The 13,137-nt window shown below is 46.9% G+C and overlaps 1 protein-coding gene across 6 annotated transcripts in view; it reads left to right on the top strand.

The window, feature by feature from the left end:
- Positions 1-13,137, top strand: part of AGPAT4 (1-acylglycerol-3-phosphate O-acyltransferase 4) — a 162,035-nt gene that overhangs the window by 128,861 nt on the left and 20,037 nt on the right. For all 6 annotated transcript variants that reach the window (XM_029057182.1, XM_029057181.2, XM_029057183.2 and 3 more), the window contains 2 exons: positions 240-401; positions 2,106-2,259. In XM_029057182.1, coding sequence (XP_028913015.1) covers positions 240-401; positions 2,106-2,259 — 316 coding nt within the window. The remainder of the gene's footprint in view (positions 1-239; positions 402-2,105; positions 2,260-13,137) is intronic.

The following is a 13,137-nucleotide window of genomic DNA, read 5'->3' as shown; positions in this document are numbered from 1 at the left end:
ACCCAGACATTGCCCCCAAAGTCCCCTTCTTCAAAAATGTGATGTTCTGGTCATCTTACAGGGAATGGGGCACAGTGAAGGCATGGGGTTGGATTTTTGTTGCCTTGGCAGTAATTGCGGGGTACAGCAGACCCCTCTCAGACAAACCTAACGTGGTCCTTCAGTGTCATCAAACAAGCCCTGCTGAAAATGTGACTTTCTTGTCTTGCTGCCCCCTCCCTCCACTCCCTCTGTTTCAGAGTTCCAAAGTGCTTGCGAAGAAAGAGCTTTCCTACGTTCCTCTGATTGGCTGGATGTGGTATTTCCTGGAAATTGTCTTCTGTACGCGCAAATGGGACGAGGACCGGCGGACGGTCATGCAAGCCTTGCTCAATCTCCGGGATTACCCAGAGAACTTCTGGGTAAGAGGTGGTGATGGGGAGGGCTTGTGGTTTCCTCTTAGGGTCCTTCCCCAACAGCCAGCCCAGTATACAGTCTTCATAATGTCAGTCATTTGTATTTATTGAGCTCTTACTGTGTGCAGAGCACTGGACTAAGTGCTTGGGCGAGTACAATAGAACAACAAACAGACACATACCCTGCCCATATCAAGCTTACAGTCCAGATACTGTAATGCCAACCCTGGCTTCTTTTCAGCTCCAAAGGAACCTTCTCATCCTGGCTCTGCCACAAGTCTCCTGTGTGACCTTGGGCAAGTCAGATAAATTCTCTGAGCCTCAGTTACCTCATCTATAAAATGGGGATTAAGAGTGTGAGCCCCGTGTGGATCTTGTGTCCAACCTGATTAACTTTTATCTGTCCCTGTGCTTAGAACAGTGCTTGTTACATAGTAAGTGCTTAGTAAGTGCATAGTAAGTACATAGAGAAGCAGCGTGGCTCACTGGAAAGAGCACGGGCTTTGGAGTCAGAGGTCATGGGTTCGAACCCCGGCTCTACCACTTGTCAGCTGTGTGACTTTGGGCAAGTCACTTAACTTCTCGGTGCCTCAGTTACCTCATCTGTAAAATGGGGATTAAGACTGTGAGCCCCACGTGGGACAACCTGATTCCCCTGTGTCTACCCCAGTGCTTAGAACAGTGCTCGGCACATAGTAAGCGCTTAACAAATACCAACATTATTATTATTATTATTATTATTAAGTGCTTAACAAGTACCATTATTATTATTATTATTCCCCGGGCAGGCCTAATTGCTCCAATCTGTCTCAGTGAGGAGCTTTCCCTGCTTGTTCTTCTCTTTACTGTGTGAATGGATCTTATTTCATCTCTGCAGGGCCTGCCTCTCCTCTCTTCTTACCCTCTTTCTGAGGTTGGAAGATCCCTATTAGATTTTCCCTCCACCTACATCTCCTGAGCTTAACAAATGAGCCAACCATGCTTGACCATCTAAATACCAACTAGATAGTAAGTTTCTTGAGAGCGGGGATCATGACTGCCAACTCTATTGTATTGTACTCTTCCAAACGCTAAGTATAGTGCTCTGCACAGAGTAAGCACTCAGTAAATACCGTTGCTTCATTGACTGCCTTGTCCATGCTTACTGAATGACACAGCCATGTTTGATCATCTAAAATCCCATTAGATCGAAAGCTCTTTGAGAGTGGGGATCGTGTCTACCAACTCTATTGTTCTCTTCCAAGCGCTAAGTACGGTGCTGTGCACAAGAATAAGCGCTCAGTAAATACCATTGCTTGATTGACTGATTCTTCCATCCTGAACTCCTAAGCATTTTGCAGGCAGCAGCAGCATCCTGACTGCTCTCTCAGGAGACCATCATCAGACAGGTTTGGCACTTTACTTCAAGTGAGACAATGAGTCATCTGTGGGCAGTGGAATGTGACTGAACCCCAATTACTCGTTCCCTTTCTGTACTGCTCGTTCCTTCTCAGGAAGTGGCTCCTTGACTGAAGAGAAAGAGAGTAAGGGATCAGGATCCTGTCACATTCCATCGTTACCCCAGGAACAAGAACGGACTGGGTTTTAGTTCACTTCCAGGTGGAGCTGCAAGTGTTCTAAACTGTGATACATTTTTGTTTATTCCCTGTGCTCATGTTACAATCCCCACCTGGGGAATGAATTCTAATTGCAGCCTTCTCTTGCTTTCAGTTCCTGATTCATTGCGAGGGCACAAGATTCACAGAACAGAAACACCAGATCAGTATGCAGGTAGCCGAGGCTAAAGGTCTGCCTAAACTCAAATATCATCTCTTGCCACGTACGAAGGGTTTTGCTGTCACTGTGAAGTGCTTGAGAAATGTAGGTAAGGAATGTTTCACAACACAAATTATTTTCCTCTTCAGATGTGGTCCAAGAAGCTGCATGGCCTAGTGGATAGAGCCCAGGCCTTGGAGTCAGAAGGTCATGGGCTCTAATCATTCATTCATTCATTCAAGAGTATTTATTGAGCACTATGTGCAAAGCACTGTACCAAGCGCTTGGAATGTACAATTCTTCAACAGATAGAGACAATCCCTGCCCAATAATGGGCTCACAGTCTAAACGGGGAGACAGACAGCAAAGCAAAAAAAAACAAAACAACATCATCAAGATAAATAGAATCATGGAGATATACACATCATTAACAAAATAATTAGGGTAATAAATAATATATACAAATATGCACAGTGCTGCGGGGAGGGGAAGGGGAATGAGCAGAGGGTGGGGGGTGAATAAGGAGGGGAGGAGGAGCAGAGGGAAGAGGGGGGCTCAGTCTGGGAAGGCCTCCTGGAGGAGGTGATCCTGATTCTATCCATTTCTCTTCTGTGTGACCCTGGGCAAGTCACTTCACTTCTCTGTGCCTCAGTCACCTCATCTGTAAAATGGGGATTGAGATTGAGTCCCCCAAGGGGCAGGGAGTGTGTCCAACCCGATTTGGTTTTATCCACCCCAGTGCTTAGCCCAGTGCCTGGCACATAGTAGACACTTAACAAATACCACAATTATTATGACTATTATTATGATTACATTTATAACAACATTGCTTTCATTTTACCAGTTCTGGCTAATGTTTAATTTAGGTTTCTCATTATAAAAATGGCCAAGGCTCATCCTTCAATGCAGACGTTTTTGTTTGAAGATGGCTCTTTTATGTAGTTGGAGTAAGAAAAATTGTATTTACTCATTAAAATAAAGACCAAGGTCTCGTAACCAGCATGTCAGCAAGATTATATTAGAAATCATTTTCAATAGAATCAGTCTTTAGGTACAAACATCGCCCTCTACAGCTCTGGGATGATTCTAGGACATCTCAGACAATAACTAAAATTCCCCGATTCATCTCTTTGCTCTAATTAAGTCTGAATTATCTGCCACAATTTTTAGCCATCATACTATTTGGCAAGGGGTTCCTCTGAAAGGCTCACTGGATGGACATATTCCAGGTGTCTGGTTTCTTCTGGAGAGTCTAACTTAAGGGGTAACCAAACCCAGACCTAGTAGTAGTACTAGGAATAGTAGTAGTAGTGATATTTACTGAGCATCAGCTTAATGCAGGGCATGCTACTAGATGAGTGTGAAGTATAGAATAGAGCTTACACACTCTAGTGTGCTCAAAATAAATCAATGACTGTATATATATGGGAGGTGAACATAGAAAGACCTGTTGGAGGAGGTGGGATTTTAAGAGAGATTTGAATGCAGTGAGAGCTGTGTGCCTGCCTCGTTCTTGCCTGTCCTGTTGCCGACCCCTCACCCACATCCTTCCTCTGGCCTGGAGTGCCCTCCCTCCTCACATCCACCCAACTAACACACTTTCCCCCTTCAAAGTCCTACTGAAAGGTCACCTCCTCCGGGAGGCCTTCCCAGACTGAGCCCCCCTTTTTCCTCTGCTCCTCCTCCTTTCCCCATTGCCCGTACCCCCTCCCTCTGCTCTATCCCTCTCCCCGTCCCACAGCACTTGTGTATATATGTAAATATTTATTATTTTATTATTCTATTTATTTTATTAATGATGTGTATATATCTATAATTCTATTTATTTTTATTGATGTTATTGATGCCTGTCTACTTGTTTTGTTTTGTGGTCTGTCTCCCCCCTCTAGACTGTAAGCCTCTTGTTGGGTAGAGATTGTCTCCATTTGTTGCCGAATTGTACTTTCCAAGCACTAAGTACAGTGCTCTGCACACAGTAAGCGCTCAATAAATACGATTGAATAAATGAATGAAAGTCAGTGGAACAGCCTGACTGAGGGAGGTGGGAGAGTGGAGAACCAGGTTCAGCTAGAAGGCTACATTGAGAGGTGGTTGGGCAGGGATTGTCTCTATCTGTTGCCAAATTATACATTCCAAGTGCTTAGTACAGTGCTCTGCACACAGTAAGCACTCAATAAATAATATTGAATGAATGAATGAAGATAGCAAGTGACAAGAGCTGAAAGAGACCCTGAGCAGCAAACAGCAAGTAGCAGCATCTAGTGGAAGGAGCACGGGCTTGGGAGTCAGAGGACCTGAGTTCTATTCCTGACTCTGCCAACTGGGCAAGTCACTTCACTTTCTCTTTGCCTCAGTTCTCCTGTTATCTCTCCTGTTTAGTCTGTGAGTCCTATGTGGGACAAATACTGTGTCCAACCTTATTAACTTGTATCTACCCCAGGGCTTAGAATAGTGTTTGACACATAATAAGTGCTTAACAAATGTAACTTTAAAAAAGGAAAATAAAAGAACTGTCCAAATGTTCATTTTGCTATTTTATGGTGTTTGGTATTCAATCGTCCTTCCCACCAAAGTCCTTCCTTGGGTCAAACCTAAATCTTTGGTCCTGCAACATTAGCCTAGTCTTCCTATTTTGCCTAGGAAGAATCCCTATAGGACAGGAAACTATAATTTCAGCATCATTCCATCCCCACTGCCCCTCCATTCTAAGCTCTAGCCCACTTTCCATGTCGCTTATACATTTCTCCTGTCTAGCAGCCTTGGCCATGGGACTTCTGATAATGGGCCTTAAATGTGGGGAGACTCCTAAGGAATTTAGGGGTGCCAGATGGATGTGTAAGAGAAGTGGCTAAGAAAAGGAAAATGATAGTACTGATCTCTATTAAGCATTTTTTGTGAGCTACAATACCATTAGGTAAGACAGGTAACTTGAATAATGAGAGTGAAGTTAAAAAAAAAAATGAGTTACCATTTAACTGCAAGATAACAGTGTTACAGAGGCTCCTCACTGTCCAGGCAATGGTCCTTGGTTATGGCTACTGTAGTTTCTAAATGTTCTAAAGGCAGAAGCTTCTGGTCAGCCAGTGTGAGGCAACTGCTTCTGGCCAGCTGGTGTAAGATAATAATAATAATTTTGGTATTTGTTAAGCACTTACTATGTGCCAAGCACTGTTCTAAGCACTGGGTAGATACAAGGTAATTAGGTTGACCCATGTGGGGCTCACAGTTCTAATCCCCATTTTCCAGATGAAGTAACTGAGGCACAGAGAAGTTAAGTGACTTGCCCAAAGTCACACAGCTAAGTGGCTGATAAGTCAGCCACCTCTGACTCCCAAGCCCGTGCTCTTTCCACTCTTTCCACGCTGCTTCTTCTGGCAGGCGTTAGGCTGTAGTTTCCGGCCAGCGTGAGTCGGCTGCTTCTGGCCAGTCAGTGTAAGGTGACAGTTTCCAGCCAGCTGGTAAGGTGGCTTCTTCCTACCGGTGTGAGGTGGTAGCTTCCAGCCAACCAGTGTGAGGGGGTGGCTTCTGGCTGGCTGGTGTGAGGTGACTGACTGAATGACTCCCCTCTCAGGGTCACACATGGAGAGTTTCCAGTACTCTACCAGTCTCAACTATGGGAGGGAGAGTCAAGCAGAGGTCTACCCATTCCATTCCTAGATTGGGCAGTGACTAGCAAGTGGAAGGCAATCTCTGCTACAAGTCAAAACTCACCTGTGCTGGCCAGCAGCGACATGGGAGAGAGTCGAGGGTGAAGACTCCCTTCTCTCTGACCTCCCTTCCTCCTCTCTCGCCCCGCTCCGGTCTATTCTTCACTCCGCTGCCCGGCTCATCTTCCCGCAGAAACGATCTGGGCATGTCACTCCCCTTCTTAAACAACTCCAGTGGTTGCCTATCGACCTCCGCTCCAAACAAAAACTCCTCACTCTAGGCTCCAAGGCTCTCCATCACCTTGCCCCTTCCTACCTCTCCTCCCTTCTCTCTTTCTACCGCCCACCCCGCACGCTCCGCTCCTCTGCCGCCCACCTCCTCGCCGTCCCTCGGTCTCGCCTATCCCGCCGTCGACCCCTGGGTCACGTCCTCCCGCGGTCCTGGAACGCCCTCCCTCCTCACCTCCGCCAAACTGATTCTCTTTCCCTCTTCAAAACCTTACTTAAAAATCACCTCCTCCAAGAGGCGTTCCCAGACTGAGCTCCTCTTCCCCCTCTACTCCCTCTGCCATCCCCCCTTTACCTCTCCGCAGCTAAAGCCTCATTTTCCCTTTTCCCTCTGCTCCTCCACCTCTCCCTTCCCATCCCCACAGCACTGTACCCGTCCGCTCAACTGTATATATTTTCGTAACCCTATTTATTTTGTTAATGAATTGTACATCGCCTCGATTCTATTTAGTTGCCACTGTTTTTACGAGATGTTCTTCCCCTTGACGCTGTTTAGTGCCATTGTTCTTGTCTGTCCGTCTCCCCCGATTAGACTAAAATACTATTGAATGAATGAAAGGATTTATTCATAGTATTTATTGAGCGCTTACTATGTGCAGAGCACTGTACTAAGCGCTTGGGATGAACAAGTCGGCAACAGATAGAGACAGTCCCTGCCGTTGGACGGGCTTACAGTCTAATCGGGGGAGACGGACAGACAAGAACAATGGCACTAAACAGCGTCAAGGGGAAGAACATCTCGTAAAAACAGTGGCAACTAAATAGAATCGAGGCGATGTACAATTCATTAACAAAATAAATAGGGTTACGAAAATATATACAGTTGAGCGGACGGGTACAGTGCTGTGGGGATGGGAAGGGAGAGGTGGAGGAGCAGAGGGAAAAGGGAAAATGAGGCTTTAGCTGCGGAGAGGTAAAGGGGGGATGGCAGAGGGAGTAGAGGGGGAAGAGGAGCTCAGTCTGGGAACGCCTCTTGGAGGAGGTGATTTTTAAGTAAGGTTTTGAAGAGGGAAAGAGAATCAGTTTGGCGGAGGTGAGGAGGGAGGGCGTTCCAGGACCGCGGGAGGACGTGACCCAGGGGTCGACGGCGGGATAGGCGAGACCGAGGGACGGCGAGGAGGTGGGCGGCAGAGGAGCGGAGCGTGCGGGGTGGGCGGTAGAAAGAGAGAAGGGAGGAGAGGTAGGAAGGGGCAAGGTGATGGAGAGCCTTGGAGCCTAGAGTGAGGAGTTTTTGTTTGGAGCGGAGGTCGATAGGCAACCACTGGAGTTGTTTAAGAAGGGGAGTGACATGCCCAGATCGTTTCTGCGGGAAGATGAGCCGGGCAGCGGAGTGAAGAATAGACCGGAGCGGGGCGAGAGAGGAGGAAGGGAGGTCAGAGAGAAGGCTGACACAGTAGTCTAGCCGGGATATAACGAGAGCCCGCAATAGTAAGGTAGCCATTTGGGTGGAGAGGAAAGGGCGGATCTTGGCGATATTGTAGAGGTGAAACCGGCAGGTCTTGGTAACGGATAGGATGTGTGGGGTGAACGAGAGGGACGAGTCAAGGATGACACCGAGATTGCGGGCCTGCGGGACGGGAAGGATGGTCGTGCCATCCACGGTGATAGAGAAGTCTGGGAGCGGACCAGGTTTGGGAGGAAAGATGAGGAGCTCAGTCTTGCTCATGTTGAGAAGGACGCAATGGTAAACCACTTACATAGTTTTAACAAGAAAACTCTATGGAAACATCACCAGAACAATTGCAGATGGAGGTGGAGTGTTCTGGGAGAGACACGTTCATGGCGTCACTATGGGTCAGACACGACTAGATGGCATAAGTCAAGACAAGACTGAATGACACATGGAATAGATGCTCCTCTTTGTACTCTTCTTCCCTTCCCCACTTTCATCTCTTCCAATAAAACTTTCTCCCTTCTCTTCGGCTAACTTTGCCACCACGCTTCATCCTTTGACTCTCTCACAAAGGTGATGTATCGTGCTGTGTCCCATCTCTTTTCCTCTCCTGGCTTCCTTCTTCCCTACCCACTCACACCGCGGATAGTCAGAGGCTCAGCAAACCCACACACCTTGGGCAAGTCATGTCAGTTCTCTGTGCCTCTGTTTCCTCATCTGTAATTCAATACCTGATTCAATACCTGTTTTCCCTTCTATTTAGACTGTGAGCTCCATGTGGGATGGTGACTGTGTTTGACCCAATGATCTTGTATCTACCGTACTGCCGGTACTTAGCACTTGCGTGGCTCAGTGGAAAGAGCATTGGCTTTGGAGTCAGAGGTCATGAGTTCGAATTCCAGCTCTGCCACTTGTCAGCTGTGTAACTGTGGGCAAGTCACTTAACTTCTCTGTGCCTCAGTTCCCTCATCTGTAAAATGGGGATGAAGACTGTGAGCCCCACATGGGACAACCTGATTCCCCTGTGTCTACCACAGCGCTTAGAACAGTGCTCTGCACATAGTAAGCGCTTAACAAATACCAACATTATTATTATTATTATTATCACTTAGTGCTTAACAATGATAATAATAATAATAACAACAATAAAATAATGATAATTGCTGCTCTTAGAGTTCCAAGGGATCTACATCCTATACAAGTCTACTCTCAACTAATTCACTGCCGATCAACATGATGAATAATAATTAAAATTACTGACAATAATTTTTATGGTTTCTGTTAAATGCTTACCACGTGCCAAGCACTGTTCTAAACCCTGGGGGAGATACAAGATCATCAGATCTCATTTGGGCTTCATAGTCTAAGTAGGAGAGAGAAGAGGTATTAACTTCCCATTTGGCATATGGGGAATTGAGACACAGAGATGTGATTTGCCCAAGGTCACATAACAGGTCCTTCCCTGCAGTATCCTCAGAGAAAATCTCCTCCCTCCTCACAAGTGCCACCCCCTCCACCTGCGCCTCGGACCCCATTCCCTCTCACCTTATTAAAACCATCGCCCCTGCCCTCCTCCCTTCCTTAACTTCTATTTTTAACCACTCAATCTCAAATGGCTCCTTCCCCTCTGCCTTCAAACATGCCCACGTCTCCCCCATCCTAAAAAAACCCGCTCTTGACCCCACTTCCCCCTCCAGTTATCGCCCTATCTCCCTACTACCCTTTCTTTCCAAAATCCTAGAACGAGTCGTCTACAATCGATGCTTAGAATTCCTTAACTCCCATTCTCTCCTAGACCCCCTCCGATCTGGCTTCCGTCCCCTCCACTCTACCGAGACTGCTCTCTCTAAGGTCACCCGTGACCTCCTTCTTGCCAAATCCAATGGCTCCTACTCCATTCTAATCCTCCTTGACCTCTCTGCTGCCTTTGACACTGTCGACCATCCCCTCCTCCTCCATACCTTATCTCACCTTGGCTTCACGGACTCCGTCCTCTCCTGGTTCTCCTCTTACCTCTCTGGCCGGTCATTCTCGGTCTCCTTTGCTGGTGCCTCCTCCTCCTCCTCCTCCCATCCTTTAACTGTTGGAGTTCCTCAAGGGTCAGTTCTTGGCCCTCTTCTGTTCTCCATTTACACTCACTCCCTTGGTGAACTCATTCGCTCTCACGGCTTTGACTACCATCTCTATGCAGATGACACACAGATCTACATCTTCGCCCCTGTCCTCTCCCCCTCCCTTCAGGCTCGCATCTCCTCCTGCCTCCAGGACATCTCCACCTGGATGTCGGCCCGCCACCTAAAACTCAACGTGAGCAAGACTGAGCTCCTCATCTTCCCTCCCAAACCCGGTCCGCTCCCAGACTTCCCTATCACCGTGGATGGCACGACCATCCTTCCCGTCTCTCGGGCCCGCAATCTCGGTGTCCTCCTTGACTCGTCTCTCTCATTCACCCCACACATCCTATCCGTTACCGAGACCTGCCGGTTTCACCTTTACAATATCGCCAAGATCTGCCCTTTCCTCTCCACCCAAACGGCTACCTTACTGCTACGGGCTCTCGTTATATCCCGGCTAGATTACTGTGTCAGCCTTCTCTCTGACCTCCCTTCCTCCTCTCTCGCCCTGCTCCAGTCTCTTCTTCACTCCGCTGCCTGGCTCATCTTCCTGCAGAAACGATCTGGGCATGTCACTCCCCTTCTTAAACAACTCCAGTGGTTGCCAATCGACCTCCGCTCCAAACAAAAACTCCTCACTCTAGGCTTCAAGGCTCTCCATCACCTTGCCCCTTCCTACCTCTCCTCCCTTCTCTCTTTCTACCGCCCACCCGCACGCTCCGCTCCTCTGCTGCCCACCTCCTCACCGTCCCTCGGTCTCGCCTATCCCGCCGTCAACCCCTGGGCCACGTCCTCCCGCGGTCCCGGAACGCCCTCCCTCCTCACCTCCGCCAAACTGATTCTCTTCCCCTCTTCAAAACCCTACTTAAAACTCACCTCCTGCAAGAGGCCTTCCCAGATTGAGCTCCTCTTCTCCCTCTACTCCCTCTACCACCCCCCTTCACCTCTCCGCAGCTTAACCCTCTTTTCCCCCCATTTCCCTCTGCTCCTCCCCCTCTCCCTTCCCATCCCCTCAGCACTGTACTCGTCCGCTCAACTGTATATGTTTTCATTACCCTATTTATTTTGTTAATGAAATGTACATCGCCTTGATTCTATTTAGTTGCCATTTTTTTACTAGATGTTCTTCCCCTTGACTCTATTTATTGCCATTGTTCTTGTCTGTCCATCTCCCCCAATTAGACTGTAAGCCCGTCCAACGGCAGGGACTGTCTCTATCTGTTGCCGACTTGTTCATTCCAAGCGCTTAGTACAGTGCTCTGCATGTAGTAAGCGCTCAATAAATACTATTGAATGAATAGTGGAGCCATGTTTAGAAACCAGGTTCTCTGACTCTTAGGTCAGTGATCTTTCTACTAGACTACACTGATGTTCTACTATTGTTATTATTATATATATAATAATAAATATTAAATATCTGAGAGTTGTGGGAAAAACTGATTAAAATAATTGCTAATCACTCCTGCAAGCAAAGCGTTACAGAATGAATTGATCAGTCAGTCATTTATTGAGCACTTACTGTTTGCAGAGAATTATATTAATTGCTTGGGGAACTACAATAAAGTGAGCAGATATGATCCTTGCCCTCAAGGAGCTTTCAATCTAGCAGAGAAAACAGACCCTAAAATAAACTAGAGGCAGGGGGAAGCAACAGAGTTTCAAGTTTAAAAACATGTGTAGTGTGCTTGGTTAAGGTATGAAGAAATCTGAATTCCTTGTAGTTCACAGTATCAGCATAGGACCCTTTGAGTCATGTGTTTGAGCTAAAGAAAAGTTCTGTGTCTTTCTATTGTTGTAATTGCACTATTCCAAGCTTTTAATATAGTGCTCTGCATACAGTAAGCATTCAATAAATGCAACTGACTGGCTGCATTCTACTAGTTCACACTTGATATACTGGCAGGATTCATTCAATCATTCATTCAACCGTATTTATTGAGTGCTTACTGTGTGCAGAGCACTGTACTAAGCGCTTGGAAAGTACAATTTGGCAACAAATAGAGACAATCCCTACCCAACAACAGGCTCACAGTCTAGAAGCGGGGAGACAGACAACAAAATAAACCAAGTAGGCAATCAACAATAGCATCAATATAAATAGAATTATAGATTTGTACACATCATTAGTAAAATAAATAGAATAATAAATATAAACATATATACACATGTACTGTGGGGTGGGGGGGGGCGGAAAGAAGGGGTAGGGGCAATGAGGGGAGGAGCAGCAGAGGAAAAGGGAGGCTCAGTCTGGAAAGGCCTCCTAGAGGAGGTGAGCTCTCATTAGGGCTTTGAAGGGGGGAAGTGTGCTAGTTTGGCAGATTTGAGCAGGGAGGGCATTACAGGCCAGAGATAGGATCTAAGCCAGATGGCAGAATAGGCAAGAATGAGGCACAGTGAGGAGGTTAGCAGCAGAGGAGCATAGTGTGTGGGTTGGGCTGTAGAAGGAGAGAAGGGAGGTGAGGTAGGAGGAGGCAAGGGGAGGGAGAGTTTTGAAGCCAGTAGTGAGGAGTTTTTGCTTGATAGGAAGGTTGATGGGCAACCACTGGAGATTTCTGAGGAGGGGGGTGACATTCCCTGTATGTTTCTGTAGAAAGATAATCCAGGCAGCCAAGTGAAGTACAGACTGAAGTGGGGAGAAGCAGGAGGTTGGGAAGTCAGAAAGGATGCTGATTCAGTAATCCAGTTGGGATGATGAGTGATTGTACTAACAAGGTAGCAGTTTGGATGGAGAGGAAAGGATGGATCTTGGTGATGTTGTGAAGGTGAGACCGGCAGGTTTTGGTGACAGATTGGATGTGTGGAGTGAAAGAGAGCAGAGTCAAGGATGATTCCGAGGTTGCGGGCCTGGAAGACGGGAAGGATGGTAGTGCTGTCCACAGTGATGGGAAAGTCGGGGAGAGGACAGGGTTTGGGAGGGAAGATGAGGAGCTCAGTCTTGGACATGTTGAGTTTTAGGTGATGGGAGGATATCCAGGTGGAGATGCCCTGAAGGCAGGAGGAGATATGAACCTGGAGGGAGGGAGAGAGAATGGGTGAGGAGATGTAGATTTGATGAACCAGCTCTGCCATAGAACTGTGCTAAGAGTAGGTTGCATAGAATATCTTCTCTGGGTTTAAGGAATGAGTCTTTAGACCAAGAAAATAGTTTCCTTCTGGTCTTCATATGGCCTGGGTCAGTCTACCTGGGTATGTTGTTTTAGCACCTGAACTTTGGCATTGCCAAATGACAGAGTGAATCATTTTTGTTTCTGGCTTACTGGTCTGTGGTGCCTGAACAAAGTGAAGTAGCTATGTAGCTTCATTCTGTTTGCTTAAACTTTTCCAGAGGAGAAACATAAATTTAAGGACATAGAGATAGGCCCAATGAAGTGTAAAGACCACTATGTCTTAACAAGAAGTTGCCCCAGTTTTGTTTCCAATCTAGTAATGAAAAGAATGATAGTGTTTCTCTTGGGAGAACACACTGTCATGTTGAACCAGAGCTAGATTATTCTTTACTTAGCACACGGGGTGCTTATTCAGTCATGAATACCCCTTTGTCTTTG

This window comes from Ornithorhynchus anatinus, unplaced genomic scaffold (genome assembly GCF_004115215.2).
Source record: "Ornithorhynchus anatinus isolate Pmale09 unplaced genomic scaffold, mOrnAna1.pri.v4 scaffold_481_arrow_ctg1, whole genome shotgun sequence".
Lineage (NCBI taxonomy): Eukaryota > Metazoa > Chordata > Mammalia > Monotremata > Ornithorhynchidae > Ornithorhynchus > Ornithorhynchus anatinus.
Note: the sequence above shows the minus strand (reverse complement) of the source record. Positions and strands in the feature narration are given on the sequence as shown.